The 26,239-nt window shown below is 50.7% G+C and overlaps 11 protein-coding genes across 11 annotated transcripts; 4 read left to right on the forward strand and 7 right to left on the reverse strand.

Annotated features, from left to right (window-relative positions):
* Positions 1–292: 292 nt before the first annotated feature.
* On the reverse strand, positions 293–2,671 carry BDP55DRAFT_698707 (uncharacterized protein; the record flags this gene model as incomplete). The annotated part of the gene is made up of 2 exons (XM_060577805.1): positions 293–456; positions 508–2,671. 2 exons carry the CDS (start codon positions 2,669–2,671, stop codon positions 293–295), a joined length of 2,328 nt encoding a protein of 775 aa, XP_060422691.1.
* A 980-nt stretch (positions 2,672–3,651) lies between these two features.
* On the reverse strand, positions 3,652–4,329 carry BDP55DRAFT_638334 (uncharacterized protein; the record flags this gene model as incomplete). The annotated part of the gene is made up of 2 exons (XM_060573098.1): positions 3,652–4,067; positions 4,122–4,329. 2 exons carry the CDS (start codon positions 4,327–4,329, stop codon positions 3,652–3,654), a joined length of 624 nt encoding a protein of 207 aa, XP_060422692.1.
* A 1,876-nt stretch (positions 4,330–6,205) lies between these two features.
* On the forward strand, positions 6,206–7,905 carry BDP55DRAFT_684163 (Rieske domain-containing protein). Its single transcript, XM_060576384.1, has 3 exons — positions 6,206–7,165; positions 7,235–7,460; positions 7,524–7,905. Exons 1-3 carry the CDS (start codon positions 6,354–6,356, stop codon positions 7,725–7,727), a joined length of 1,242 nt encoding a protein of 413 aa, XP_060422693.1. The 5' UTR covers positions 6,206–6,353; the 3' UTR covers positions 7,728–7,905.
* Positions 7,906–8,488: 583 nt separating this feature from the next.
* Positions 8,489–10,225, forward strand: BDP55DRAFT_684164 (2OG-Fe(II) oxygenase superfamily protein). Its single transcript, XM_060576385.1, has 3 exons — positions 8,489–8,918; positions 8,995–9,662; positions 9,746–10,225. The coding sequence occupies exons 1-3, from the start codon at positions 8,882–8,884 to the stop codon at positions 10,097–10,099; spliced, it is 1,059 nt and encodes a 352-aa protein (XP_060422694.1). The 5' UTR covers positions 8,489–8,881; the 3' UTR covers positions 10,100–10,225.
* A 20-nt stretch (positions 10,226–10,245) lies between these two features.
* BDP55DRAFT_566300 (acyltransferase family-domain-containing protein) lies at positions 10,246–11,841 on the reverse strand (the record flags this gene model as incomplete). The annotated part of the gene is made up of 2 exons (XM_060570496.1): positions 10,246–11,373; positions 11,467–11,841. The coding sequence occupies 2 exons, from the start codon at positions 11,839–11,841 to the stop codon at positions 10,246–10,248; spliced, it is 1,503 nt and encodes a 500-aa protein (XP_060422695.1).
* Positions 11,842–12,990: 1,149 nt separating this feature from the next.
* BDP55DRAFT_566160 (uncharacterized protein) lies at positions 12,991–14,108 on the reverse strand (the record flags this gene model as incomplete). Its single annotated transcript, XM_060570486.1, has 2 exons — positions 12,991–13,899; positions 13,947–14,108. 2 exons carry the CDS (start codon positions 14,106–14,108, stop codon positions 12,991–12,993), a joined length of 1,071 nt encoding a protein of 356 aa, XP_060422696.1.
* Positions 14,109–14,853: 745 nt separating this feature from the next.
* On the reverse strand, positions 14,854–16,374 carry BDP55DRAFT_566293 (cytochrome P450; the record flags this gene model as incomplete). Its single annotated transcript, XM_060570495.1, has 1 exon — positions 14,854–16,374. The coding sequence occupies one exon, from the start codon at positions 16,372–16,374 to the stop codon at positions 14,854–14,856; it is 1,521 nt and encodes a 506-aa protein (XP_060422697.1).
* A 240-nt stretch (positions 16,375–16,614) lies between these two features.
* Positions 16,615–17,990, reverse strand: BDP55DRAFT_415951 (short chain dehydrogenase). The gene is made up of 3 exons (XM_060567409.1): positions 17,706–17,990; positions 16,950–17,653; positions 16,615–16,891 (listed from the first exon to the last, which is right to left on the reverse strand). The coding sequence occupies exons 1-3, from the start codon at positions 17,712–17,714 to the stop codon at positions 16,840–16,842; spliced, it is 765 nt and encodes a 254-aa protein (XP_060422698.1). The 5' UTR covers positions 17,715–17,990; the 3' UTR covers positions 16,615–16,839.
* An 818-nt stretch (positions 17,991–18,808) lies between these two features.
* BDP55DRAFT_734558 (polysaccharide deacetylase) lies at positions 18,809–20,081 on the forward strand (the record flags this gene model as incomplete). The annotated part of the gene is made up of 6 exons (XM_060580218.1): positions 18,809–18,834; positions 18,905–18,984; positions 19,044–19,599; positions 19,663–19,715; positions 19,783–19,910; positions 19,971–20,081. 6 exons carry the CDS (start codon positions 18,809–18,811, stop codon positions 20,079–20,081), a joined length of 954 nt encoding a protein of 317 aa, XP_060422699.1.
* Positions 20,082–20,331: 250 nt separating this feature from the next.
* On the reverse strand, positions 20,332–22,814 carry BDP55DRAFT_684185 (amidase). Its single transcript, XM_060576386.1, has 7 exons — positions 22,406–22,814; positions 22,300–22,321; positions 22,236–22,243; positions 21,860–22,124; positions 21,569–21,763; positions 21,124–21,483; positions 20,332–21,069 (listed from the first exon to the last, which is right to left on the reverse strand). The coding sequence occupies exons 1-7, from the start codon at positions 22,624–22,626 to the stop codon at positions 20,521–20,523; spliced, it is 1,620 nt and encodes a 539-aa protein (XP_060422700.1). The 5' UTR covers positions 22,627–22,814; the 3' UTR covers positions 20,332–20,520.
* A 314-nt stretch (positions 22,815–23,128) lies between these two features.
* Positions 23,129–25,792, forward strand: BDP55DRAFT_684187 (FAD binding domain-containing protein). The gene is made up of 3 exons (XM_060576387.1): positions 23,129–23,528; positions 23,603–25,083; positions 25,223–25,792. The coding sequence occupies exons 1-3, from the start codon at positions 23,398–23,400 to the stop codon at positions 25,516–25,518; spliced, it is 1,908 nt and encodes a 635-aa protein (XP_060422701.1). The 5' UTR covers positions 23,129–23,397; the 3' UTR covers positions 25,519–25,792.
* The last annotated feature ends 447 nt before the right edge of the window (positions 25,793–26,239 follow it).

The following is a 26,239-nucleotide window of genomic DNA, read 5'->3' on the forward strand; positions in this document are numbered from 1 at the left end:
GTGGTCGAGCAAGCTGAGGCGCCATGACACTGGTCCATCTTGTAGGTATGTTGCTTGACATTTCGTACTGGAAAGAGAAACTTGAAAACCAAGATTTCGAGGTATTCAATAACAAGACTCCAACAGAAAGAATCCGAAAACTCGTACTGGTGAGCACACCAACATCGGAAGTTGGGTTCAAGGACGTAGCATAGACCCGGACTTCGTTTTCACATGATGTAATTACTGTTTAATCCGCCATATCAAGGTCCACGAAGAATCACCTTTCCTACGAATGATTTCCTGCCAGGCATCAATCCCCGTCGACACGGAATAGTGCCAACGACATAGCATCAGCCAGTACTGCGCGGCCTGGACGCTGGCTCACGCTCAGCAATCTTCCAAGCGGAATTTCACCACCCATAGACGGTGAGCGTTGCCGTGAAAATGAATTACCATCCAGCTCATTAGGGACTGCTAGAGTTCTCTCAGAAGGGCCCGGTGATATGCCTCCCCGATTGGCATTACTTCTTCGGAGCGTCGATTCAGACCGACTTGGCGCAGCACTATTCGGTGTTGGCGAGAGGAACTGCGGCGACGGCGAAACGGCTCTAGGCGGAAGCAAAGCCGCACCGCGCGGGGCTTCGAACCGTGACGTGGACAGTGGCCGTCCTCTATCTCCGCGGGAGGGAGGGCGCTTCTGCGAGTCTCGGCTGACTTCGTCTCGCAATAGCCCCCAGATGCCCTGAAGCCATTTTTGCTTCTCTTCCGGCTTCATAGAGCGGAGAGGTAGAACCTCAGCGCCACCCATCTCTCGTGTCGGCCAGGGGAAGCTGACTGCCATTTCTCTCAACGTTGCTGAGTCCATCTGTCGTAGTACAATTCGAAGTTGTGGTTCAACATTGGCCACAGGGCCAAAGGCCCAATCGCCTCTCAGTTCCAGACGCTCCGCAATTTGAGCCATGGCACCGACCAACCATTCGATTGCAACGTTGTCTGGAACTGTGTCTGCCTTGCTCAGAAGCCAACCCAAGGTCTCTGGCGTACCGGATTGATTCAGGATCGGGATACTGCGCTTGTCGTGCTCGCGGTCCTGCAGCTTCATGATGAAGTCGTTGTACTGGTTCATGGCGGTAAGGGGCAACCCAACGAATTTACCGCCATTGAGTGCATGGACAATCTCGTCTCCTAGTGCGATGCCTGACTTGACACCACTGTTGAGACCACGGCCGGGCCAAAAGTGTACTGTCATGGCAGCATCGCCTGCGACTGCGACGAGGGCATGCGGCCGGTTGATCGCTCCCGAGTCGCAAGGTGAGAGGTACTGGATGCCTTCTCGTACCGCCTGAACAACAATCGGGATCCGGACAACGTTGATAACCTCGCTTTCCTTGAAGCCGAAGAGCTTCAGGCCGTCGGAAATCGATCTCCATAATGAGCTCTCCCTATCTTCTGAAGGTGCAAAGACTTGATTCTCGGTGAAACCTTGCGGGACAGTCCCATCTGGCTTTCGGAGGCAGCCGGGGTACCCAAAAGTGACAGGTTGGCCATCCTTGGCGAGCATTCTGTGCCACTCCCCCTCTGTCAGTTGCATGTTGAGGTACCCACGTCCGTCGTAGTCACTAGCGTTCAGAAGATATCGAGTTTGACCGAGAGTCAAAAAGACATTCAAGGGTTGCGACCACGGTAAACCGGCCGGTCGGTCGAATGCAAGGCCAAGGGCGTAACTTCTTCCGCGTTCGTTTTCATAGCCGTGGAAGTACGATTTGCGAACCCACGATGCAGCTCCATCGGCTCCAAGGAGCACATGAAAATCGCCAATCTTTGCCATATCTTCATGCGTCACGCCTTTCGCGTGGAGGTGAATGAGGTCCTGGAATTCGGCGGCGTGGCATCTACGGAGTAGACGGTCCTCGACTTTGCGAATTTGGATGTTGGCTGAGCCTGGCCAGACGCACTCTGGTCGCCCTTCAAATAATGCCTGCTGGGTTGCTTGACTCATCAATGTCGTAACCGACTCTTGTAGCGTGACGACTTGATCACGACGCCTAGCTGTCGAGGGGTAGTCGACGTAAGTTCCTCTTGGTCCGTCTTTGACGATCCACCGCCGTTCGTAGACGTGAACTTGGATCTTTCCGGCGCCCTTCTCCGCAAGAGATATTGCTGATGCCAATGCTGTTGGTCCACCACCTATAATGGCAACCTTGAGACGGCCGGAGGGATACTTGTAGACGATGCCGCCCGGTGGCGGAGGTTCGATGCTTCTAGCCATTGTCGGGTCGAAGTAAAAGTCCATGATGAGCTTGGTTTTGTCCGAGTATATGAATTCCGGCACCCTGGCTTTGAGAAGCATGAACCGGATGCATTGCAGGAGGGGCGTCGCAGCAAAGCTGGCATGGCGGTTTCCAAATATTCTCATCTGCACTGCAAGAGCCAGTCCGGGTATCGTTCGGTTCTCGTGGTTCATGACGATTGACTGTAGTTCCTGGTTCGTAAACGGGTCGGGGTTCATCTTCGCAAACCGCATAAGGAAGATTCTGGCGCGTTCCAACTCGGTTCGATTATCGCCAAATCCATCGCTGCCCCAGGCCTCTTCGTAGAGTTTGGGAAAGATGATTTCTTCGTGGGAATACACCCTCACTTGGCTTGAGCTCCGTGAGCGAAAGCCCGCGGGCGATAAGCCTCCGGGCATGACCGAATGTTCGAAGGCGAGGAAGAAAAAAGTTCGCTGTGATAGATTTGTAGCCCTCTCTTAGGGTCGTAACATGCAATGCCAACTTCGGGTGGATCGAAGGGATCAAATACTTCAGAATCTGTAAGACTCTCTTCTTGAATAGGCTACACTGCGCGCGAACGATAGGCGGCAGCTGGAAAATCTGACACAAGACATTGTGACCATCCTCATTGCAGATTGGTGTGGCTATGGGTGGCTGGATAAGCGTACCGGCGAAGGATTGCGCCTAGAACCATTTGGAGGTAAACGCCAACTAAAAAGTGAGTCAGATTTAAGGGCCATGGCTTATTTTAAGAACGCTTTCTGGCAGTCCGGGTGAACCGCAGCGAATATGGCATATGCCCCAAACTGGGGAACCTGCTAATAATCTAAGAAAGCAAAACCATAGGGTATGGGGAGAAGCATCGTGGAAAGGTAGATTGAGAATTTGAGATGCGTGGATCACTAATCCCATACCCCTAGCTGCCCCTTTCTGGAGACCATCAAGGTAAACTTCAACTAGCCCAGCCCACCGGATGAACCATCCTAGCGTGTTTAGTCTCGGATACGGACTCCAGCCATACAGGACGATAGTCTCACGTGAACAGAAGATGTGACATGCTGAAATGGCGTTGACGGTATTTGATACCGGCACATGCATATTTTACCAATGATCTGTCTCCAGAGAGGATGCGATGCCCGATAGCGCCTCTTTATGGAAAGGTTGTTAGGTTGGATCTTAGGCAGAGTGTGGAAAAGTCTCTTCACAAATGATTCAATACCTCCGGCAAAGATAGATACTTCAACAAATAGTCCGGGTGAATTTGGTGGGTTTACTCATAAATTGTTGTGTCCCTGAGATTCTCAAGATTAATTCGCTCATGATCAATGATTATCAGATGCAGGAAATCTGTCTCCCCCACATACCTTTTGAACCTCAGTTTATATCAAACGACAATCTACCCTCTGTGCAGCCAGCTCTCCACCTTGTGTTGCGGGCTCATCTTCTTTTTATGGGAATGCTTATGCCTGTTGTCATATATTGTCTTCGCTTCTCCAGTCTTAGGATCCGGGACTATAACTCTGATGTTATTCTTCGTGTCCACGTCGATGATGGCGGGTATCAAAACACTGGAGCTTGCGGCCGGAAACGTTTCTTCGTCGCTCGCATCGTGGGAGAAATCAGAGCCCGAGGTTGGCTGATCTTCTCGCGGTGCTGTATTGGCCGGATAATGGAAGGTATACGTGAATGCAGTTGCTGGATCTGGGCTTGTCTTGATGGGTTGCTGATAGTAAGACATTCGTGGCAATGGGTGTATGTAGTCGTAACTCCGATAAGTTGGCGAGCGTGAAAAGTCCCACTCAATTTCTCCTACTATACTATTAGTAACAAGCATGGGTGAAATGGCGAACGAGGCTCATAATAAACCTGTCGTGCTCAGCCGGCTTCTGTAATAAAATCCTCTGCCTTCAGCATCGTGGACCCACGACGACCAAGGTCCGGCAGTTGGAGCCACATGGTATTCTTCAACAGCTGCACCTGCAATCGAAGTGTCTTCTTGCGACTCTCTACTCGAGCTACTCTTCTGAGAGCCTTTGCTGGCTTGCTTTCGATGGTGCGTGTGTCGGTGCGTCATGGTAGCGGGCAAGACTTTGGGTAGCTTCAGCTTTTGGTGGCGTCGACGATTAGCTACGTTTAATCTTTTGATGGTGAATTGCCTTAATATCTCAGAATTTTGGGACTTTCCAGTAAAAAGGAAAATAACCTCATAAAGGAAAAGTTAGCAACTTATAATGGCTGAATATCAAGAGTTGCCCGAAATCATCCGGTCCCAAATGGCTCAAGAGCACAAAGGCGCCCCTCCGTAAGAGTTACAATGCGAAATGAAAGAATAAGCCATGGGGTCCGTTGTGGAGGGTCAGATCAGGCAAGGCAATTTTGGGCTTGAACCGGGCAGCGAAACCAAGGGTCTGGCTTGATTTGCTCTCGTCCATCGGCGAGTCATCGTGCAAGGTAGTTAGATCTCAACAGTTTAGGCATTGAACATGGTTGAGCCATGATCTTCGCCAAATAAAACGCGCTCTCAGGTCCAAGCAACGCCGCTGCACTGCCTGCGTCATGATACATGGCAATCTCTACTGATGGCCGGTGGCTCGACTCAGTGGTGGCTCACGAGACTGAGCTGGAGCCTGATGCAGGCTCTCTCAAATGGTCAAATGACAGGTCACTGCAGGTTTCTGTCAGCGCTGCCTTCTGCTTGCTTACACATGAAGACACTTGGTGCCACAGCGAATCACGCTTGGCTTGACGTACTTGACATGGGCGAACCACGGAGCCTGGCGGCCCAATTTGTATGCCATTCTGCCTTACGCCGCAAAGCAGTTCCAGTTACTGTAATTGGTTTATAAACCTGTGGGAGGCATCCCGTGGTACCGAATGTTCAGACTTATGGAATTCCATTGTGGGTTGGGCACTTTCAGCCTGCACTGCCCGCATCTCACTTTGCGCACGTGTTTACCAGTCGAAGAAAAGCAGAATTCAGTCCTTCAGAGCAAGTGACTCGCCTGTGATATCTGACCAGAGACATTTTTCTGATTTTGGAAGTGGTTATAGTATAGAAAGTGTGCTTCAAGCTTATTGAGGCAGTCTTCGAATTTCGTGAACATGGAGTCGGTAGCTTATTCGATTCTGCGACTATCATCCTATCCTAGATCTCTGTACAATAGATGAACACTGAAGCTTATCGTGATTTTAGCACGCGTCCAAGAAAGTCTTCATATTGTATCAGTCTTCGCCCGAGGGCGATGCACAAAATTGTTCTCCTAAATTATCAGTCTACGCATGAAGCTACAGTCCTGTATCACGTGGACTTTAAATCTCTAATCCTGTTCTTACGACTTAGATGGACCGTTTAGGAGTGCATGCGTCGGTACTTACATGTACCTAATCACCCCCGTTTACCATGTGTTCATATGGTGGATGCAATATAAGTCTTTATTGGTATTAGTGATTGTGTAGCACTAATAGCCTGGGGGTGATCATATAACTCCAATCCGGCCATCATCGAGGTCACCTGTCTTGCGTACTTCAAATCACCATCTTCGCTTAGACACGGCTTCTCCTCTTTCCAAGCTCGCGTCGACGACCAATATGACTTCTCCATTATTTACGATATGTGTCAACTCACCATTTTCGAATTAAATAGGTAAAAAGAGACTATCTCTATCTGCCGTATTGACGGTACTCCGCGCGTTCGGTTGGTCCTCGCAAATGACTTCCGGTGTCCGACCTGCTCCGACTTGCCTCTATCGGATTTTTAGGCCTCTTATCAACACCCGGATGCTCGTGTCCGGTCCCCTCAGCCTACTAGCCACCAACCCCACCCCCATTCTCAACAACATTATCAAGCAGTTCACGAAAGCATCTTCCCCACCTCTGATAAATGCGGATTAGACTAATTCTTGGCCTAGAGCCATACCTCCGAATTGCGGTCTTAAAGTAGCAGAGGCCATCAGACATGAAGGCGCGAGGGTAAACAGGTTTAGAGATGCAGTACCCATAGTTTTCAGACTGTGATCCCAATCAAAGACTTCAGCGCAACATTTCTTTGCGCTTTCTATACTCGGTATCCACAATTCGTTGCATCTCTGACCCAACGACATGTTGCGCTTCCTTGGACTCTCTTCGGCAACTAGCGACGCCAAGCCAGAGCCCTCACGAAGTCTTCCAGCGTCATGGTACAGGTCCCCGGAACTGCATCAGCTCGAGAGAAGGGCAATCATCTCGAGAAAGTGGATCCTTGTAACACATTCGCTACGTTTCAAGCAGGCGGGCGAATTCGTCTCGTTCGTTTATGCCGACTTTCCATTCTTCCTCGTCCAAGACCGCGACGGCAACATCAACGGCTTCCATAATGTATGCCGACATCGCGCATACCCTGTTGTCGAGAAGAAGTCTGGCAAAGCGAGCATCCTGAGCTGCAAATACCACGGGTGGTCGTATGGTTTCAAAGGCAATCTTGCTAAAGCGCCGAGATTCGATACGGTAGCCGGCTTCGATAAGAGCCAGAATGGCCTCCTTCCGATCCATGTTCGAGTGGATCCTGCCGGCTTCATCTGGGTTAACCTCCAAGCAGGCGAACCGGACGTCAAGTGGGAAGATGAGTTTGGCGGCGTGTACCAGAAGCCAAGGATGCAGAACTTTGACTTCGCGGGAGGGTACAAGTATGACCACGTCTGGGACATGGAGCTGGAGGCCAATTGGAAGGCGGTTATTGAGAACTACAATGAGTGCTACCATTGCCCAACATCGCACCCCTTGATTGCGGGAGTGTCGGACTTGACGAAGTATCAAGTGAAGCCAAGCGGGGGTTGCTTGGAGCACGAGATCATCAACAAGAAGGCTCAAGACGAAGAAGACGAGTTTCGGCGCTCGATCACATTCTTCTACCCCTCGACTTCGGTCACAATCACGTAAGGGATCCTATGGCGAGAGTTTTTCTATGGCAGTTGCAAAAGAGCAGAAACTAACATAGCGTGTAGTCAGAACTTCTTTTACATCCAGCGGATGATTCCAATCAATGCGACCAAAACCCGGATCGAGAATGAAGTGTATCGATCTCACAATTCCACTGATACCGAGTTCGCTGCCATCAATGCATTCTACAAGCAAGTGCTGGAGGAAGACCGAGATTTGTGCATCGGGGCACAGGAAAACCTCAGTGCTGGCGTGTTCATCAGCGGCGAACTACACCCAGAGAAGGAGAGGGTAAGCCAATGCATTCTTGCAGCCTCCTAGCAACTACAGTGTGATGCTGATAAATTTTTACAGGGCCCGATTCATTTCCAAAACACCGTTCGAGAAGAGGTGATGAAGCACCGGCAGAGGGAACTGGCGCAAGGAGGCAGAGAAATCTGGCCAGCCACGCCAAATCTACTGGGGGAGATGGGCACGGGGAAATTGAACGAAGATGAAGCTTTCTGCTCGGAATTGGAGAAAGCCAACTGTGGTGGTCGTGAGGAACTAGCCTGGTGAGCCGTCGGCTTTATTGTGTCATCTTGTTGGCATTTTCGGGACAGCGTTGGTTGTACGGAATACGATGTACGATGGCATACGGAACTTTCAGCGTTGGTTTAGCCTCATGAGTTTCATAGTATTTTGTTTTCTATTCTTCCACACCAAATTGGAATCTCCCTCTCTACGACCACGCTTCTCTCCACTGCACATATGGCTGCTTTGATGAACCGTAAGTCTCTTATAATGCAGCGCTGATGATCAGGGTATGGCAGTCAGAGCACCGATGTTTGGGTAGGTTATCCAGATCTTATCACTGCACCACGTGAAGCCACATGGCCTGTATCCCTCGGGACACGATTTGGGAGCAAATATCTAGCCCTGTAGCCACAGGTCCGTACTGGATCCTGATCTGATGTTCGCTCGCCACATGAATCCAGAAGACTTACATCGAGAGTGGGGTTCGAAGCATCCGCTGTGTCAAAAATGACGGTCGCGATTGGCTACACCTCCCCTAAGCGTACAGTTCTCATCGAATCACCAATATGTTCACATGCAATGCATTACGAGGCCGTGACGTGTGGCTATCGACATGCTACTTCTCTTACCTCCGATCCTGCAAAGGAACTCTTCGCATAAGTATGCATATGCAGGAGTACTTGTTTGGGTCTTCGGAGGCGTTATCTTGGAGCGGATCTTATCTACCCGTAGCATGAGGGGAAAGTGGGTTTGCCGGCGGGGGAAATAACGAGGCCGAGAACGGAACACCACCCGCGGCAAGGAGTGTGACCAACGCTTATCAGTGCGTAGTATCAATCACTAGGTGTTGAACTTACTCTCGGGCGATGCCGTGAGACAGTGCGATCACACCAGATGCTATCATTCGCACCCCACTTTCCAGAGGTCCAGCTTGACCGAGCATAAGGGGCCGAGACGCGAGGAGCGAAGGGTGGCTGGCCTTGAAGCTTACATGAGTTGAGTGAGGAGGGTTTGACACGCCTCATGAACCAGATTCAACTATATCAGCAAAGATATGTTGCGACTCAAATAGGCTTTGTTCTAGACACGCCAAACTAGTATTCACAAGCTCGAGGCCAGCCCATGTTGTATCATCAAATCAAGGCATTCACAACGACGATATTGATTTCCGTCTGACATCTCCTCATAAAGCTACTATGACAGCGCTCGAGATTCCAATCATTGACTTCTCTGGTGAGTCCGATGATAGTCCTCTTCCTAAACAGCTGCAAAGGGCTAGCCAAGTTCTAACAGCGTTATCCACCCGCAGGATTCTACTCCGAGGACCCTCTTCAGAAGCAAAAGGTCGTGGACCAAGTACGCGACAGCTGCCTGTATAATGGATTCTTCCAGATCGTGGGCCACTCTGTGCCTCTAGTGCAGCAGAAGGCCGCCATGGGAGGCGCCAAGAAGTTCTTTGCCATGCCCCTTGAAGAAAAGCAAAAGGTCGCAAAGGAGAACACGACTTGGAACCGTGGCTATGAGATGCTGAGGTCACAGATCCTCGAGGTGGGAACCCAACCAGAACTCAAGGAAGGCTTCTATATCGGAGCTGAGATCCCTGAGGACCACCCTTACTTCGTCAACAAAAAGCTCAACAGCGGACCGAACCAGTGGCCCGAGGGTCTGGGTGGCGACCTGCAGAGCTTCAGGGATTCCTCGATGGAATACTACTCTTCGGCGCTCAACCTCGCCTCAGATCTGATGCAGGTTATTGCGTTATCATTGGACTTGGAGGAGAACTACTTTTCCAAGTTCATGGATGGGGCTGTAGCGACAATGAGACTCCTCCACTACCCGTCGCAACCCAAGGACGCGGATGAGAAGTTGACTCGTGGAATTGGTGCCCACACCGACTTCGGTGCCATTACCTTGCTTCTCCAGGATGAGGTCGATGGCCTGCAGGTATGGGACAAGAAGAACGAGACATGGATCGACGTAAGTGGAAACTCCCCACCCCCACTGCAAAACACCACTCTTGACAGTTTCATATTCCAATGATACTAATCAGCCACTCTTAGGTCCCGCCGACTGAGGGTGCCTTTGTGGTGAACTTGGGTAATCTGATGGCAAGATGGACCAACGAGTTGTACAAGAGCAACATTCACAGGGTCATCAACAAGTCTGGCCAGGAGCGCTACTCCATCCCCGTCTTTGTCTCTGGCAACCCAGACTACCTGGTCGAGTGCATCCCCACTTGTAAGTCGGCGACGCAGCCAGCCAAGTTTGGACCGGTCACCGTTGAGCAAGCAGTCTCTGCCTCGTATGCAGAGTCGTACGGAAGGGCACAATTGTACAAACAGGGCCTGGAGCAAGCTACTGCTAATAAGGTGAAGGCTCAGGAAGCCCAGCCAGCGCAAATCGCGGTTGCTTGAAGTATCAGTGGCAGAAGAGCATGTAAACAAGTTTTTAAGAGGGATATAGCAATGTGTGATTCTATGAGCTTTGAAGTTGCAATCATTGATGGCAATGCTAGTAGTGACGAAAAAAAGAGAAGCTCATCTACTCTTGTTCCCTGAGTCTACGATACCCCAAGTCTCTTGGCTAGCCAATGCGAAAATTGCACTGACTTCTGATCCACGAGACGCCAATGAAGATCTCCGAGCAGCATGATCGATAGCATGGCGATGACAAAAAGTGTGCTCCACGAAACAATCAGGCTATACCCGGCTGCCAGCATCTTAAGCTTCAGACCATAACTAAGGAAGTTCTTACCACACCCCCAATGAATCAAATAGAAACTGAAGCTAACTTCTCCCAGGTACAATGCCGGCTTTGTATTGAGAACGCGCTGTAAGACAGGTAGGTTCTCCAATACTAAGACCAGAGCTATAGCACATGTGCCTTGGAAGAACGATTGCACTCCGAAACCAAAAGTGTTGAATCCAATAAACCATGAATAAATCGGGGCTTGGGTGGCGTCGCCATGCATCGGCCAGCACCCCAAGAAGATAATGGGCACAAGCAGCAGCCACGATGTGACGGTGACGACCAAACGTACCATTCTTGGTAACTCTGGAAGATTTGCCCGGAAATGGCGGAAATCAGCAATGAACATGCCTGAGATGAACATACAGTTCGCCATTCTCTGAAGGTTGAAGGAGTAGATGAGCAGTAGGAAGGTGGCTGGCAATCGGATCGTAGGCGACATTCTGATGAAGGCCATGCAGGTTAGGAATACTAGCAAAGATCCTTGATACTCGGCTGCCAAGGTCCAAGCCTGAGGCATAACAGTGTTGGCCGAGCCAGAGGTAATGATGGTTACCAGTGTTGTCCAAACGTAGTATACGTGGCCCCAGAATCCGACGGCGACAGGGTCCATAGCTTCGGTGCTATTAAGGGCGTAAAATGCGCCAAAGGGAATCAAGGCGGTCGAGACCGCGATGATAGGTATGGTTGGGAGGAAGAGCCGGAACGGACGTCGGAATATGCTAGACGGAAAAGAACTGATGGGGTTGGCTCCTTGTGCGCCTTGACTGGTCTGTAGTGTGTAAGACTTGCTTAGAGGCCCGTATGTAAGAGCAAATCCACTGATAACAAAGAAGACCGATACCATAAATACTCCGCTATGTATGAGGCGAACGAATGGGAGCTGGACCACGTAGACACTTTCTTCGCCATCGCCCCATGCACGATGTATAAGCGGGTACTGGATAGTATCGGTGTCAGTAAGATTGATCACATAAAAATTTCATATCTTTCAAAGATAGAAAACTGCCTGTGCGTGAGACATGATGCTTACATCTCCGTCTATCGTATGCTGAAGGGCAACGATGAGTGATGCGATGCCGCGAAGGCCATTCAAATACGATGTTTTGTTCGGCGCTGGGATGGTCGAGTTTGCCGTGGCGTGGCCAAAGATGCGAGCGATATATGATGGTACCAACAACCAGAAAAAAGCCTTTGATCTGCTAGGACGCGAACTGGTTGAAAGTCTTGAGAAAGGTGATCTCCTTGATTCTTCAATCGGGAGGTTCGTCGATGAACCATCTCCGTTGCCTTGGAGTAAGCCGTAATACGATTCCCCGGACCGGACCCCGGAAAACCAGTCCCGTACTCTGTCGAGCGGATGCTTCAACGTAAGATGATGGGCTAATTCCGGATCCTCAAGCTTCATGTTCTCCATATTCTCCATCTTGGCTATGTGAGAAGGTATATTGACAAAAGTGATGTAGAGACTGACTGGACCTTCTTGCAGTACAGTTCTCGAATGTAGCCGGCGCTGAAACGGGGGAGAAGGACTGCAGATAAAAGACCCAAAAGATGACCACAACATTTGAAAGCAAGGCTTAAAGTATAAAGGTTACACCAGTTTCTCGACACAGACACGGGGCGCAGGGTGCGCTTTCTGCATGCCATGAAGTTTCACTTCAAGCTTTTCCGAATGTTGAGGAGTTTTACTGCCCTACGCCACGGGTCCGCATTGGAAAACTGCTGAAACCCTCAAACTTGAAGTTTCTCAGCCTCCATACCTTTTTAAGCCATTCCATTGCATCGACATGTAGCTTTTTTCTCGCTCAGGAGAGAGCCTATGCCCGTCTCGCCATCATCCCCAGGACCGGGGAATGCCCTCATCAAGGTCTGGCCTGATCAACAGACCTACATATCTCATAGAGGCGTAATTGTCAACGGCCACATTCGCTTGATTACGTGAGTGTGTTCGGGTGGAATATATACTTTCGCCCGGCATATCGAGACGGCGACTTTCCGAGGGAGAAGTGGGCAATCCCAGTTGCTGAGACCATCGCCGCAGGCGCCACGTACCCGGTCACCTTCACTGACGATAGCGAGTACCGAGTTCCTACCGTTTACCATTGGTCTGTTAGGTTACACCGAAATCGCGACAAAGCCGCTGCCGGTTGCACCAAACGTGGCAGGTATGTTAGTGCTGTTGTCGCGTCGTACATGGGACAGCCCTGGTCCGAACGAAAAACGCAGAAGTCCAATGTGTCTTAGACATATTTATTGAGTCGACTACGATTGATGCAGAAGCGAAATCGCTGTCGCATTCCTTTACTATATCCTGCTGACAGCTTGGCAGCTGAGTGATATCCCTGCCAAGTCGAGTTCTTGTCCAGTGCAATGTTAAGTGACAACAATAATCCCTGTAAAGGTTTCAAGCAGCAACGACCGGCCTTTGGAAGGTATTTTCGGCATATTCGGAAACTGGTATCCGGGTTGAATTGGTAGCTCTGAGAATCTTGTGTAATAAATAACAACCAAAGCGGATTGCGGCTATCTATACAAAGCTCGGCCAGCGCACATATCAGTGGTCAATCTTAATGACAATCTTCGAGAAGTGTTTTTTCTCCTTCAATCGCGCATAGGCAGCCTTTGCCTCTGCGAGCTCAAAGGTCTTGTCGTCGACGATCGGCTGGACGTTGTGCTCTTCAATGAAGCGAATCATATCACGGAATTGAGCCCGGCTGCCCAAAATCACACCCCTGACGATGCATGGACGCATGAGGGCAGCTAGCATGGGCACAACTTCGGCCCTGCCTCCAACTAAGCCCGCAGAGACGACCACTCCGTTTGTTTTTACCGCAGTGAGCGACTGAGAGAGAGAATCGTTGCCAGCGACATCTACAACAATGTCGAAGCCAGCCTGATTCGGAGTGAATCCCCTAGTCTTGACACCCCAGTCGTCGGGGTTCTCTCGATAGCTGATCGTGTGGCTCGCACCGAGTGCCCTTAGTCTCTCCTCCTTTTTCACGGAGGAAGTCGTGGCGACGACGGTGGCCCCAGCAGCTACTGCCAGTTGAAGTGCTGCAATGCTCACACCGCCTGTTCCTTGGACAAGGACCCACGTACCGGAACGGGGTTCTCTGCCTTTAAGGCCGAAGAGGGAGTTCCAAGCTGTCAGACCGCTGCAGGTTAAAGTCGCAGCTTCTGACCAGCTGAGAGATTGAGGGATAGAGACTAGCCCAGATTCCGTAAAGACACCCTCCGATTGAAGAGTTCCGTCAACTGTCTGGCCAAGACCCTCTGCAATATCTTGATAAACCGGCAACTCATCATCACCATAACGCTCGGCGTGTGCAGGAGCTAGATGTGTGACGACATGGTCGCCAGTCTTGAAAGTCGTGACAGAACTGCCAATCGCCTTGACAATGCCAGCACCATCAGAGCCAGGCACAACGTGCTGTCGAATGACGCCGGCGGTTACGGCTGTACCCTTTACGTTTGTTAGACTTTGGTCATCGGGACTAATGTGAAACTGACCTCTGTATCCGCGATTGCGAGTTCGCGATAGTTCAAGCTGGCACCGTGGAGCTCCACCAAAACCTCGTTAGGTCCCAGCTTTTCGTTTTTCGGCACGTGTACGTCGTACTTGAGGCTCGTCTCAAAGCCGTTTTGGCCAGTCAAGGTCCACCTGCGAGGCATGGGGGGCGCGGGTTCTGAAAAGTGGTGAAGACGACTAATATGGTTTCTAGGCTGTGTGATGTTCTGGGCGGAAGACAAGGCGTTTGTTACATGCGTTAGGGAGTAAAGGGCGTCGAGTTCCTCTCCGCGATCAACTTGGCACTGAGCTTTTTTAACGGCTTCTCTAACTGTGGGGATCAACTCAGAGAGGATCCAGCTTTGCAGAGTGACAACATCATGGTCCCAATTTCGCCCGCTTTTTTGTCCGAGTTTCGTCCGCTTTCGTCCGTACGTCCGTGTCAAGGCGCAAGACCGGGGCGGATCCGGCTCCGGGGCTCGGGCCAACCCAGCCGACTCGCCGGTATTTGTTAATACATTCGCCGTCTTGTCTCTGGTCTCGCTGGTGTGGTCAAAGCATCCTCGACTCACTTTACACAGTGTGTTTACCGCACAGCCTCACCGGCTCAATGCCGAAATTTCGCGGTAAATTGTTCCGGTCTTGTTTCCGTCCTAAAATCCGACTAAGGGTCCCTGTGGCCGACTAGCACGACGCCTTGCGTTAATGGGGGTATGGCTGTGGAGTGGATAATCTGAACCCATCTCGAAGCGGTTCAGTGCTGGATCAACTACGTAGTAAGTCAATAAGGACTCAATTTGCGTTTGGCTGTGCTTGTTTCCTCCAATAGGGCTCAGAAATTGAAGTTATTACATGTCTGTGTGCTAAAGACCAAGTCGTTTGCGATGATAGCTTGGCTGATACCAGTGCTCAAGACGGTGATTCCCAAATTAGCTCAATGGCATGCCCGGGAACTTTGGAGTTGAACCACTCATCAACAAGGATCCTATCCTTCATTAACCCCGTCGGCTTGGCACCATCCAGGACTCCAGAAGTACCCAGGGCCCTGACCGCCCAAAACAGCTCACTCGAAGCAAGGTTACGAGCAATACACTGCCGTGGCCCAAGTCCAAAGGGAATAGCGTCACGTAACATTTCCTCGCTAGGGTCCAGCCATCGCTCCGGTTGGAATCCTTGCGGGTTTGGGAAGACAGCGTCGTTGAAATGCAAGCTGAAAGGTGCACATCCAATCCAAGTTCCGCCCGGGAACTCAAAATTTTTGGTCTCTCCGGTTGGCATCTTGGTTGCAAATGAAAATCCGGTGGGCGGTACAACACGCGGGAGACGTGTAGGATTTGCCATGGACATTCGGAGTCCCTCACGCACCACGCCACGCAGGTAGGGAAGTGTCTGCGGATCAGCTTGCGCTGCCTCTGGTGATGCAAGCTCATCTTTGAGCTTTTGATATGTCGAGGGTGATTGTGCTAAATGCCAACAGATGGCACCAAAGTTCATACCAGTGCTGTCTGTGCCGGCAAACATCAGATCCATGCACTGAATAGCAGCTTCTGCTTTGCTGATGCCCGCTCGCAGTAACCGAGCCTGGTATGTTTGGTCCTTCTCAAGATCGGCCTCGGCAACCACCTGATTACAGAAACTTGTGACGAGATCCATTGACTCGTCAACTTTCTGATTTGGGAACAGCTTTGGGAGAGCCCACTCGAAGACGTGAAAGATCCAGTTGGGAAGCAAGAAGAATCGCCCGACTGCTACAAAAGTGTCCACGAACTCGCTGGCCGACAGCTTGCTGGAGTCGTTGGCGCTCCTGCTGGCTTCAAGCTCAGTAATTCCTCCGTACGTCTTGCCGAGGAGATACTCCGTCACTGCATCAAGGGCTAGGCATCTACCCATATTCAGCATATTGACGGGCTTTCCCGATGCTGCTTCCTGTCTGATGTGTACCATCAGCCTATCAACACAGGATCTCAGTATCTGATCGCCTTCCTTTCGTATGGAGGCTGGACTGAACATGCTGACTACAGCCTTTGATCTGACAGCCCTGTGTGCAGGATCTAGAGCCGAAAATATCGTCGGGTGACCGTCAAAGTCAAAATTACTGTAGCATGGTGTCTTCAGAAACCCGCCCTTCTCGGAGTAAATGGGTGCGAGAGCCGTGCCGTCGCTAATATCAACGTCGTTGGGGCCAATCCGGACGACTGGGCCGTAAACTTTGTGCAGAGCTTCGACCGAGGTGGTTTCATCCCCTGCATATGAGTGGTACCACAGCCACAATGGTGATATTGTCGCTTTCCAAGGACCCGGAACTTTGCGGAGTGGGTGGAGGAAGACGTTGAAGAAGAAGTAGGTGCAAAGCGTAGCCAATGGGGCGACTAGCGATAGTTTGAGCGATTCTTTGGCGAGAATCGCCATTAGGTCGGCAAAAAGGCCCATAGCGTCGAAGTTGGGCTCAAGTCTAGAAACCTGAAAGTCAATGATAAAATGGAGGCGTGAAGTGGTTCCAGAGATGGAGTGAACAAATATTTGTAAACTAAGTACGATGATTCGTTGTATTGGTGAGTCAGATACAGTCGTCATGACAATAACATGGATGACATGCATGCGAACGGCACGTGACCCTGCAAAAGATAAGCATGCAGCTGCACTGATTGAATTGCATTGAAGACATCTCCAAGAGGCAATAAATATTCACACACTACATCCGCCCTCAACCTGGCATTATCAGTAATTCCGATACCTTACAATCACGCATTTTTGTGTGCAAGCATATATCAGGAGGCCGCAGTCAGAATGGAAAGACCACTTGCCGCCTATAGGCTACGCTGTCCAAGTACATCATTTGAAAACACAGAATGAGGAATTAGTCTCCATGTTCATATTATGCGAAGCAAAATCAAGCTACCATTTGGTCACACCGCCATCAACCAAGATATCGCTCCCCTGGCAGTATCTGTTCGAAAGTTAGCAACTCGAGTCGTGCCCGGATGTCCACTAGAAAATGAACTCACTTGCTGGCATCACTCGCCAAGAAAACACAGGCTCCCTTGATATCGTCAGGCTCTGCTACTCTGCCGTTCATGATCTCATCCTTCCACCCCTCGAGAAGATCAGGGAAGGGAGCCGTCATTTCCGTCCGCACATAGCCAGGCGAGATGGAGTTGACCCGGATTCCATACTTGTTGAGTTCGGCAGCTATCGGAGCGACCATTGCTCGAACGGCGCCCTTTGTACCGCAATACGCCGTAGATCGTTGGGAGCGAATGGCAATGTACGATGCGATACTCGCGACGAAAATGATGCTTCCGCATTTGGTGCCATTGGCGATCATGGCTTTTGCAGCCATCTTGGCCGAGAAGTAGAGGCCCTTGCAATTGACGCCGTAGAGCCTGTCAAAGTCTGCCTCTTCGGTGTCGAGGAACTCAACGTTCTTGTTCACACCAGCGCAAGCCACAAAGATGTCAAGTTTGCCATCAAAGTCAGCTGCCACGGCAGCAAACGCCTTCTCCAAGCTGGGGAGAGACGTTACGTCAACGACATATGCTCTCGCTTTCACTCCGTTTGCAGAAGATAGCTCCTCGAATGCAGATGGCTCCGGGTCTATCAGGTCAAAAATTGCAACGTCTGCCCCAGCCTCGGCGAGACCTTGTGCGAATGCCAAGCCACAACCTCGGCCTCCGCCAGTGACTACGGCAACACGGCCTTTGAGAGAAAACTTTATTCGTTAATATCGTTTTACTTAATATGGCCCTGGTAAACCGGCGTACCTTGGACATTGTACTATTATCGGATGACTTTACGTCTCATACAGACTTCAACAACTAGAGAAGACTAGCACTTCGTAGGCCCACGAAGACTGCGTTGACTGAAGGAATAAAGATGGTTCTCACGGCGAGATAGGGTCTAGGCGTGAAGTGAGATTGCCCCTGGTATTGACAACTAAATTTGCAACGTACTTAGAATGACGATAATTTCAGTCTCCTTCTGGTGACACTATCAGCGAATTCGCTTAAGATGGCGGTTATTCCCGTTCCACAAATGCCTCTGCAGTGACTGCACTGCTAGCTTGCCGAGTGTTCAGACCGATCGCAAACCCAACCCCCATTCTAGCGCATAGCATCAATGCAGGTAAGTAGACGCTTGCAAGGGGTTATCGAACCCCATCCTACGCTTCAAAGTTGATGCATCGAAACAACGCCATCTTTCAGTCAACATGCGTCGAACCATGCCCTCCAATCTCAAGGCCCATCAATTAGCTTCCTGGAGTAAGCGGAGCTATGCGAAGCAGATAGCCATCTCTCTCCTATCTTTGCTGCGAGATAGAGAGAATGGCTTGGGTCTGGGGAATGGCAACGTTCAAAAGTGGAAAATGGGGTAGTCAAGGGTGGAGGCGGGGGCGGGGTCATTCAGCAGGACCACGACAACGCAGAAGTGGGCTAACCACCCACTATCGATTCCAAAGCAGTGAAACCCGGGAAAGTGTCCAATTAAGGGATAAGCTAGTTGAGGCATTCGTAAGTCTAGAGACTGCAGGCTCGACAAGGGGGAACAAGAATGGGGAGATTTTGGACGATGCCGTGCAGATAAGCGTAGATGCAGTTGAAAACACGGGAAACTGGCAAGTTATTGTGGGGACGCCTTCTGCCAGCGGGGAAGCTTCTGACAGCTTGAGCTTTGGTGACTTAGAGTTGGTCAGGATATCAAAGTAATGACAAGTGGTGCTTCATGGGATGGCTGGGGCGATACTGACTGAAATAGTCCAGCATAAAGTCGACCTTCAAGTACAGAGGGTTTTGGTAACGCACAGAGACAAACATATCACTTCCACTTATTCAGATATACCACAAGACAATTATTTCTATCAGCAACAATGGGAAAGAAGAAGGTTCTCGTTTGGTAATTGGCTCCTCGCTCAAGACAAGATAGTGCTGTCACGTATGCATGCGTTCTAACCTAGTCGTCACAGCTACGGTGTGGATATCGACGCCGTCGCCGGCTGGCTCGGGTCATATGGTGGTGAAGACAGTACTAGTGACATCAGTCGAGGTTAGTTGCACTCACAGAGGGTCATTAACCACATCGCTGACCGTGTGAATTCTGAATAGGTCTATGGGCTGGAACTATCGGAACACGTCGACTGCTGAAGCTATTCGAAAAGTACAACATCAAAGCGTCTTGGTTCATTCCAGGCCACTCCCTGGAGACTTTTCCAGAAGAATGCGCCATGGTGCGCGATGCAGGCCACGAAATCGGCCTGCACGGTTACAGCCACGAGAACCCTGTCGACATGACACTAGAGCAGCAGCGCGACGTTCTGGACAAGACGTGGAAGATGCTGACTGAGTTTTGCGGCAAGCCACCCAAGGGCAGCGTTGCCCCATGGTGGGAGACGAGCGAAGAAGGGACTGAGTTGATGCTGAGCTACGGCATCGAGTATGATCACTCTATGTCGCACCATGACTGCCAAGCATATTGGTTGAGGACTGGGGATAGCTGGACCAAGATTGATTATAGCAAAAAGGCGGAGGAATGGATGAAGCCCTTGGTTAAGGGTAAGGAGACTGGTCTGGTCGAAATTCCGGGTTCTTGGTACATCGACGACCTCCCACCCATGATGTTCATGAAGAACTCTGCAAACTCACATGGTTGGGTAAATCCGAGGTAAATCTCTCAACGACATCCACCTAGCTTATGATAGCGCCGGCTGATCTTGCCTGCCAACAGGGATGTTGAAGACATCTGGCGAGACCACTTCGACTACTTCTACCGAGAATACGGTAAGCTAAGGGATCTCCATGACGACAGAATGAGGTGCTGTGGACAAGGACTAATCCCTGTTCAAAGATGAGTTCATTTTCCCAATGACCATCCATCCCGACGTTTCGGGTCGACCTCACGTGCTACTCATGCACGAGCGGATCATTGAGCACATCAACAGCCACGAAGGTGTCGAGTGGGTGACCATGGGAGAGGTAGGTCCCGCCCCCACTCTTTGTCGCGTATGAACGTATGCTGACGCTCACGTTCTGTAGATGAGCGACTACTTCAAGTCTAAGAACCCTGCACCAGAGGGAGGTCTGATGCCAGCAAGTCAGGAAGAGGTCATGAAGAAGTACGAGGAATGGAAGAAGACGCAATCTTAGATACATGTAGGTCCATGTAGTCTCATGAACACCAAGTTTCCAATGTAAAGATAGTTATCAAGCAGCGCCTCTAATGATACCACTCGATATGCAGAGTCCCTGTTGACCTGTGTTTGAAAGCATTGTGACCACTTTTCTTGTGGCATCACCCTGACTTGACTACTAGTTCAAGTCTTGAGTCGTGTTGTGGGCGAGCGTTTGATCGAGGCATTCTTATGGCAAGAGAAAGTCTCTGTGGGAATCATGGCATATTGGATTACGCTAAGTGTCATTGATCATTACCCACAATGATGTCTCTCGAACAGTCTAATGAATCCAGAACATGTGCACGTCGAGCTTTTAGTTCCTCCTATTAAGTACATGCACTTGATTCACACTTGCAGAAGATTGTAAGTGTCGTCCGTAGTGAAGCCTTCTAATTGAATGTCAACATCTCACTCTAGTTCTGATCCTTGAGGATGTCATCAATGATCTTTCCAGCGGCAAGCACCATCTCCTCCTCCAGCTTGCGACCAACAATCTGAAGGCCCACCGGCAGACTGAGAGATGCCATCCTCTTCTTGTTATCCTCCCACAATTTCTTGTTCCACTCGTCTTCAACTCCCCTCACTTCCTCCGCCCACGGCTGATTGACATCTTCCTGATTCACTTGACCTCCAGGAATGACAAGGGCAGGATAATCGAGGAAATTCCACACTTTGGTGTATCCCACCCACCTACAACCTCCATGCGGCACTGCGGTATGCGGCATAGGTGGCAGCAGTAGGATATCAACCATACGACCAGTCTTGGGCGACCGAATGGATTGCCACTTTTCTAGGTACGCCTGCTGTAACTCCCACTTGCGTCTGTTGAGCTGCCAGTATTCGTACACCGAAATTGGCTTTCCGCGGTTGAGAAGCTTCTCGACGTGGGGGATGAAGGGCTCTCCACCAGCCACGACGTCTTTGCGAATATCTTCGCCGCCGTCTACCGTGTAATAGAGGTCCTTGAACTGACGGTCAGGTAATTCCACACAAAAAAAGCCAACATCTTCACTCACCATTGTTCTGATGCAGTCTTCGTGCAAGTCTGCATTCCACTCCAAGACCTCGTGGCCCGCTGCTTGCAAGCGTCCTACGGCGGAACGCAGAACTCGCGTCAATGGCGGATGTGGCCGAACGACATCGTCATCGTAGAGGACCCCAATGGTCATAGGCCTAGAACACGTCTCCTTGTACAAGTCTTCTCGCCACGGGATTGGTGCGCAGCGAGCGTCCAGTTCCCAAGGCTTGGCATTGATTAGCTGCTCCATGGTCAGACGGATTGTGGACAGGCTACGAGCCATGGGTCCTATTGATGAAGGCACATGTTCTTGCCCCTCGGTTGATACCGGGACCCCGCGATATGGGAGTCGTGCACTCTAAAGAGAAAGTCAGTCATGCTCAATGCTTAGTTGGTTCTCGCTTAGTTCCAAGTCTTGCGAAGTTGGCAGCAATGAAACTCACGCTAGGTTTCAAGCCGTACGTTCCCATCATGTGAGACGGGATACGAATGCTTCCCCCAATATCGGTACCCCATCCAAGCATAGTCGCATCGCAAGCAAGCAAGGCTGCCTCGCCGCCGGTTGAACCGCCCGGGGTATAGTCCTTGCTCCTAGGATTAGTGGTAAGACCCCAAAGGGGGTTGTCCGTCTCACACCACTGTAGAAATGTGAGCAAATCTTTAGACGAAGACATGAGTAACTCGTACTCATATGAAGCATAGAGATGGAAGGGCGGAACTGGTCAGCTACTAACCATGATACTCTGTGGCAAATTCGATTTAGCAAAGACGACGGCGCCTAGAGACTGAAGCATTTTTACGACAACGGCATCGTCTGACGCGGGCTTGAAGGATCGTCCCACGTAGCCAAGAGTGGTATCGTACCATTTGACATTGAACTGGTCCTTGAGAGTGACTGGAACTCCATGTAGGGGTCCGACAGTCTTTCCATGCTTGGTAAAGTAGGCGTCCAACCCCGTGGCCCGCTTCAGAGCATCATCAAACAAGATTTCCGTCAAACTATATCGACGAATAGCAAGTATTAGTTAAGCATTTGGCAGTAGAACGTATCATGTCTCCTTGGGCAAAGCGTTTGCTCAAGTTCGAAATTTCTAATATTTCGAAACGTACCAGTTCGTCTATCGAGACATGTTTGAATTAGCACAAATTTGAGACTAGAAGACTGGAACTATACCTTGTCGTGCACCTCAGCAGCTCTATTGAAGTCGAAGACTCATCAGCATCGATACCAACGCGAGTAATAGGTGATGACGGCGGGTGTTGGTTGGGTGTCCACATACTTCCGAATGTATGCCTTGATGACGTCCTCGCTCGTCACCTCACCAAGTGAGATCTTTGAGGCTAGTTTTGAAGCTTCAGATATACTCGTGATCTCAAGCTCTTTTGAACCGCCCGTCAAGCCTCCTATGGACGCTGAGATAGCTTCAGCGCGGAGCTGCCGCTTCTTGGTCACCACATCTTGCCAGGCTTGTACCGGCTTTGGAGCGGTGATCTGCGTCATTGTTTGCGTCCTGCTTCAAAGCTGCTCAATCGCGCGTTATTTTCGGTTCGCAATATGTCTCCAAATAGCTTCAATCTTTGGCCAAGTCACATTATCACCGCAAAGCCATTGTCATGATGGTGCCAAACGCCTATCCGAAGCGGGTCCGGCTTGCCGAAGATATTCGGGATGCCGATCTTCGGAGCATAAGCGACTTGATTGGCGGAATCCTCGTCCAGCTCCGCCATCGCTCGGGATACTCTCCATCGACATTTGGGCTTATCAGTGGAGCTTCGAATGCTGGATTGCCCGCGATTGCTTCGGCATGTTTCCCCGCGGATCCCTCCACCGACCCCGCGACTTGGCTTGTGCGGCGAACACACACACTCGTAAGTGGGGGATCGTGAGGGGTTCCGATAGGGAAGTCATAGCTAGGAGAGTGGATGGGAGTGGTAAATGGTGCGAGGTTTGTTTGTCAGTCAGCAGTGAGGAAGAGACTGGCTTCCTCTGTATTGAATGATGGGGTAAGTTAATTTGCGTCGCCATCGGCTAAACCTCGAACCATTTTGAAAAATGAGACGATGAGTATTTTGAGACAAAAGTTACGCGTTGGCAAATTTGCCTGCTTTAATACCGTCTATTTCAAACAAAGTGTATGGGACTTGGTGTAAGGACCAACCAAACCGCCTCCATATCAATTCGAGAAACCATCCATTCCCCCCGAACATCACTATTTTGCATGGCCACTACTACAACACAATAGCATCGCCTTAATCGACACTCAAAGCAAACATGACAACAAGCTCATCAAATCCCGTGAGTTCACAGACCAATGGTCACACAAATGGTTTGCACCAGAATGGGTCTGCAACCAAGTCCGACGTCTGCGTCGTCGGCGCCGGGCCAGCCGGCTTAATGCTCGGGTTTGTGCCCCACTCCCTCCGATGCCCCGTGCCCCCACAGCCGGAAGCTCCTCCGTACTAACATGTCGACACAGATCTCTCCTGGCAAGATTCGGTCAGAAAGTCCAAGTCATTGACGATAGATCGGACCAAACCGCAGTAGGCCGCGCCGATGGAATTCAGCCGAAGTCGATTGAGACGCTACAGATGTTGCGCCTCGGCGACGAGCTTCTCCGCACCGGTGTTAAGGTCCATGACATTTGCATGTGGCAGAGCTCGAGCGAGGCCGACCTGCACCGACTGAGCCGTTCGATTCATTATCCTGCTTCTGTCGTGGACCTCTTGCAGCCGTATATCCTGCTGTGTCATCAGGGCATGATTGAAGGTGTCTTTATTGATGACCTTCGCGAAAGCGGCGTCGAAGTGAAGCGTAGCCACAGCTTCCAGACTTACAGTGCTTTGAACGATGGCTCTCTGAGCATCGAATGTGACCTTCAAGGGGAAGGAAAAACTTCCATTCACTCAGAGTTCCTGGTAGGATGTGATGGTGCGCGATCTCTCGTTCGAAAGAGCATTCCCGACACATTCGCGCAAGGTTCACCGCACGCTTCAGTATGGGGTGTCCTCGATGGCGAACTAGAGACAGACTTCCCCGACCTTTGGAGCAAAACAGTAGTCTTTTCTGAGAAATACGGATCCATCCTCATCATCCCTCGCGAACGTAACATGACGCGTTTCTACATCGAAATGAAGTCGTCGACATCTTCAAAAGACCTCGGAGAAGAATACGTAATGGAGCAAGCCCGCCTTATTCTCGCACCCTACAGCGTCAAATGGCGCTCCGTAGAATGGTTCGGCAACTACCAGGTCGCCCAACGCGTGGCCGCTCGCTTCTCTGACCCGGCCCAGCGCGCCTTCATCGCCGGCGACGCCAGCCACACGCACAGTCCCAAGGCAGCGCAGGGCATGAACACGAGCATCCACGACACCTGGAACCTCGGGTGGAAGCTCAATCTCGCACTGCGCGGGCTATCCAAGGGCGACGTGTTGCTTGCGACGTACGAACAGGAACGCAAGAAGATTGCGCACGATCTCATCAACTTTGACTTTGAGCACGCCAACGAGATTGCTCGCGGAGACGCGAAGCGGCTGGCGGAGAACTTCAAGCTGAACACACGCTTCATTTCGGGAGTCGGGGTTGAGTACGGCGAGAACGAGCTCAACCGGGGTCGGGCTGACGGCGTCAAGGGCGCCGCGAAACCGGGATGCAATCTCCCGCCTGCAAAGGCTACTCGTTGCATCGACGCTTGCCCGATCGACGTCCAGCTTGACATTCCGGTCTTGGGTCAGTTCCGAATCTACGCAGTTTTGAACGATGTCTCTAGCGCTGCGGGTGTTTCTTTCCTGCAAGACTTCAGCACCGGCGTAGCATCTGCATCTTCTTTAGTGTCGAGATTATCCGCTGCGACGGCACAGTCGTACAACGCGAAACCACGGGCTAGCCGAGCGGACGATATCTATGTGCGCCCTGAGAGATACACATCTGTCAGTCAATTGTGCACATTTGCGCTTATCAGTAAGTTATTTTCCCTTCACCTTATCACGATGTTTTCTCTCCAGTTCTCCACGTCGGAGAAGGCTCCGCGCCCTCCACCTAGCTAATAAGAGAATTGCATGAGTCCATGTGTAGCCTTTTGCTGATCCATTCTTTCCAGCATCTACCGACAAAAACGACTTTGAAGTCTCTTCGCTTCCTCCCGTTTTCTCACAAAGTGCCTGGACAATCTATCTCGACGATGTAGCACCTCTGGATACACAAGCACGCTCCTGTACAGATAAGTGGCTTGGGGGTCTCGGAACGGACGAAGCTTCCCTCATCGTCGTCCGACCGGACGGCTACGTGGGTACCATCGGCCGCTGGCAAGCGACCGAAAGCGGCACCGGTGGGATTGCGGCGCAATGGCTGGACGACTACTTTGGCGGTTTCTTGCAAGCGCCAGACACGTATTAAATCGCGCTTCATGCGGTACGACTTTGGGTACATGGCGGTGTGGGTGAACAAGAGGCAGCTTGTCTGTACATGCAGAATAAGCCGACCAGAATGACCAGGCTGAGACTGGCCAACTTGAGTTACTCCGTTGAAAGAGCTGGGCGCACACGTGTGACGTATGTACTTTACAATATCAGACCGTTAGCGAGCTACATGGAATCCCTGCGAGACAAAGCGTCAAACTCTTGTAGACTATTATGTTAGCTCAACAAACATGAATCGTCTTTTGCGGCTATTATTACACAGTACATCGGTTGTTCGGGCCTCAAAATGAAATAGACGCATGTAACAAAGTCCTGTGTTGTTTTCTCTTATGTCATTAGTCCCTCGACTATGCAGAGATTTATTTTGCAGACATTTTAATATGGGTTTCTTCAGAATTGCGTGCCCGTCCCCGGACCACAACCAACCCGCACCTATGAAATCATCACTCGCACGCTATGCGGTGCGGGAGGGTTTGTCGAACCGTTTTTTCCTTGTTTTCTGAACTCTAAACGCGGGCTTGACGCGGTGCGTGGTAGTGTTGATTGGCAGAGCGCTATGTCAGACATCCTAGCCGGAATGGAGTCAACGTCAGGTTTTGGAACAGGCCGTGCATGCCAAAGTGGGGGTGGGGACCCGTAATCTCTGGGATAAACCCCTGGTAGATGTCTCTCTCTCTCTTTCTTCTCTTAGCGAAACA

This window comes from Colletotrichum godetiae, assembly GCF_030913485.1.
Source record: "Colletotrichum godetiae strain CBS 193.32 chromosome Unknown BDP55scaffold_82, whole genome shotgun sequence".
Taxonomy (NCBI): domain Eukaryota; kingdom Fungi; phylum Ascomycota; class Sordariomycetes; order Glomerellales; family Glomerellaceae; genus Colletotrichum; species Colletotrichum godetiae.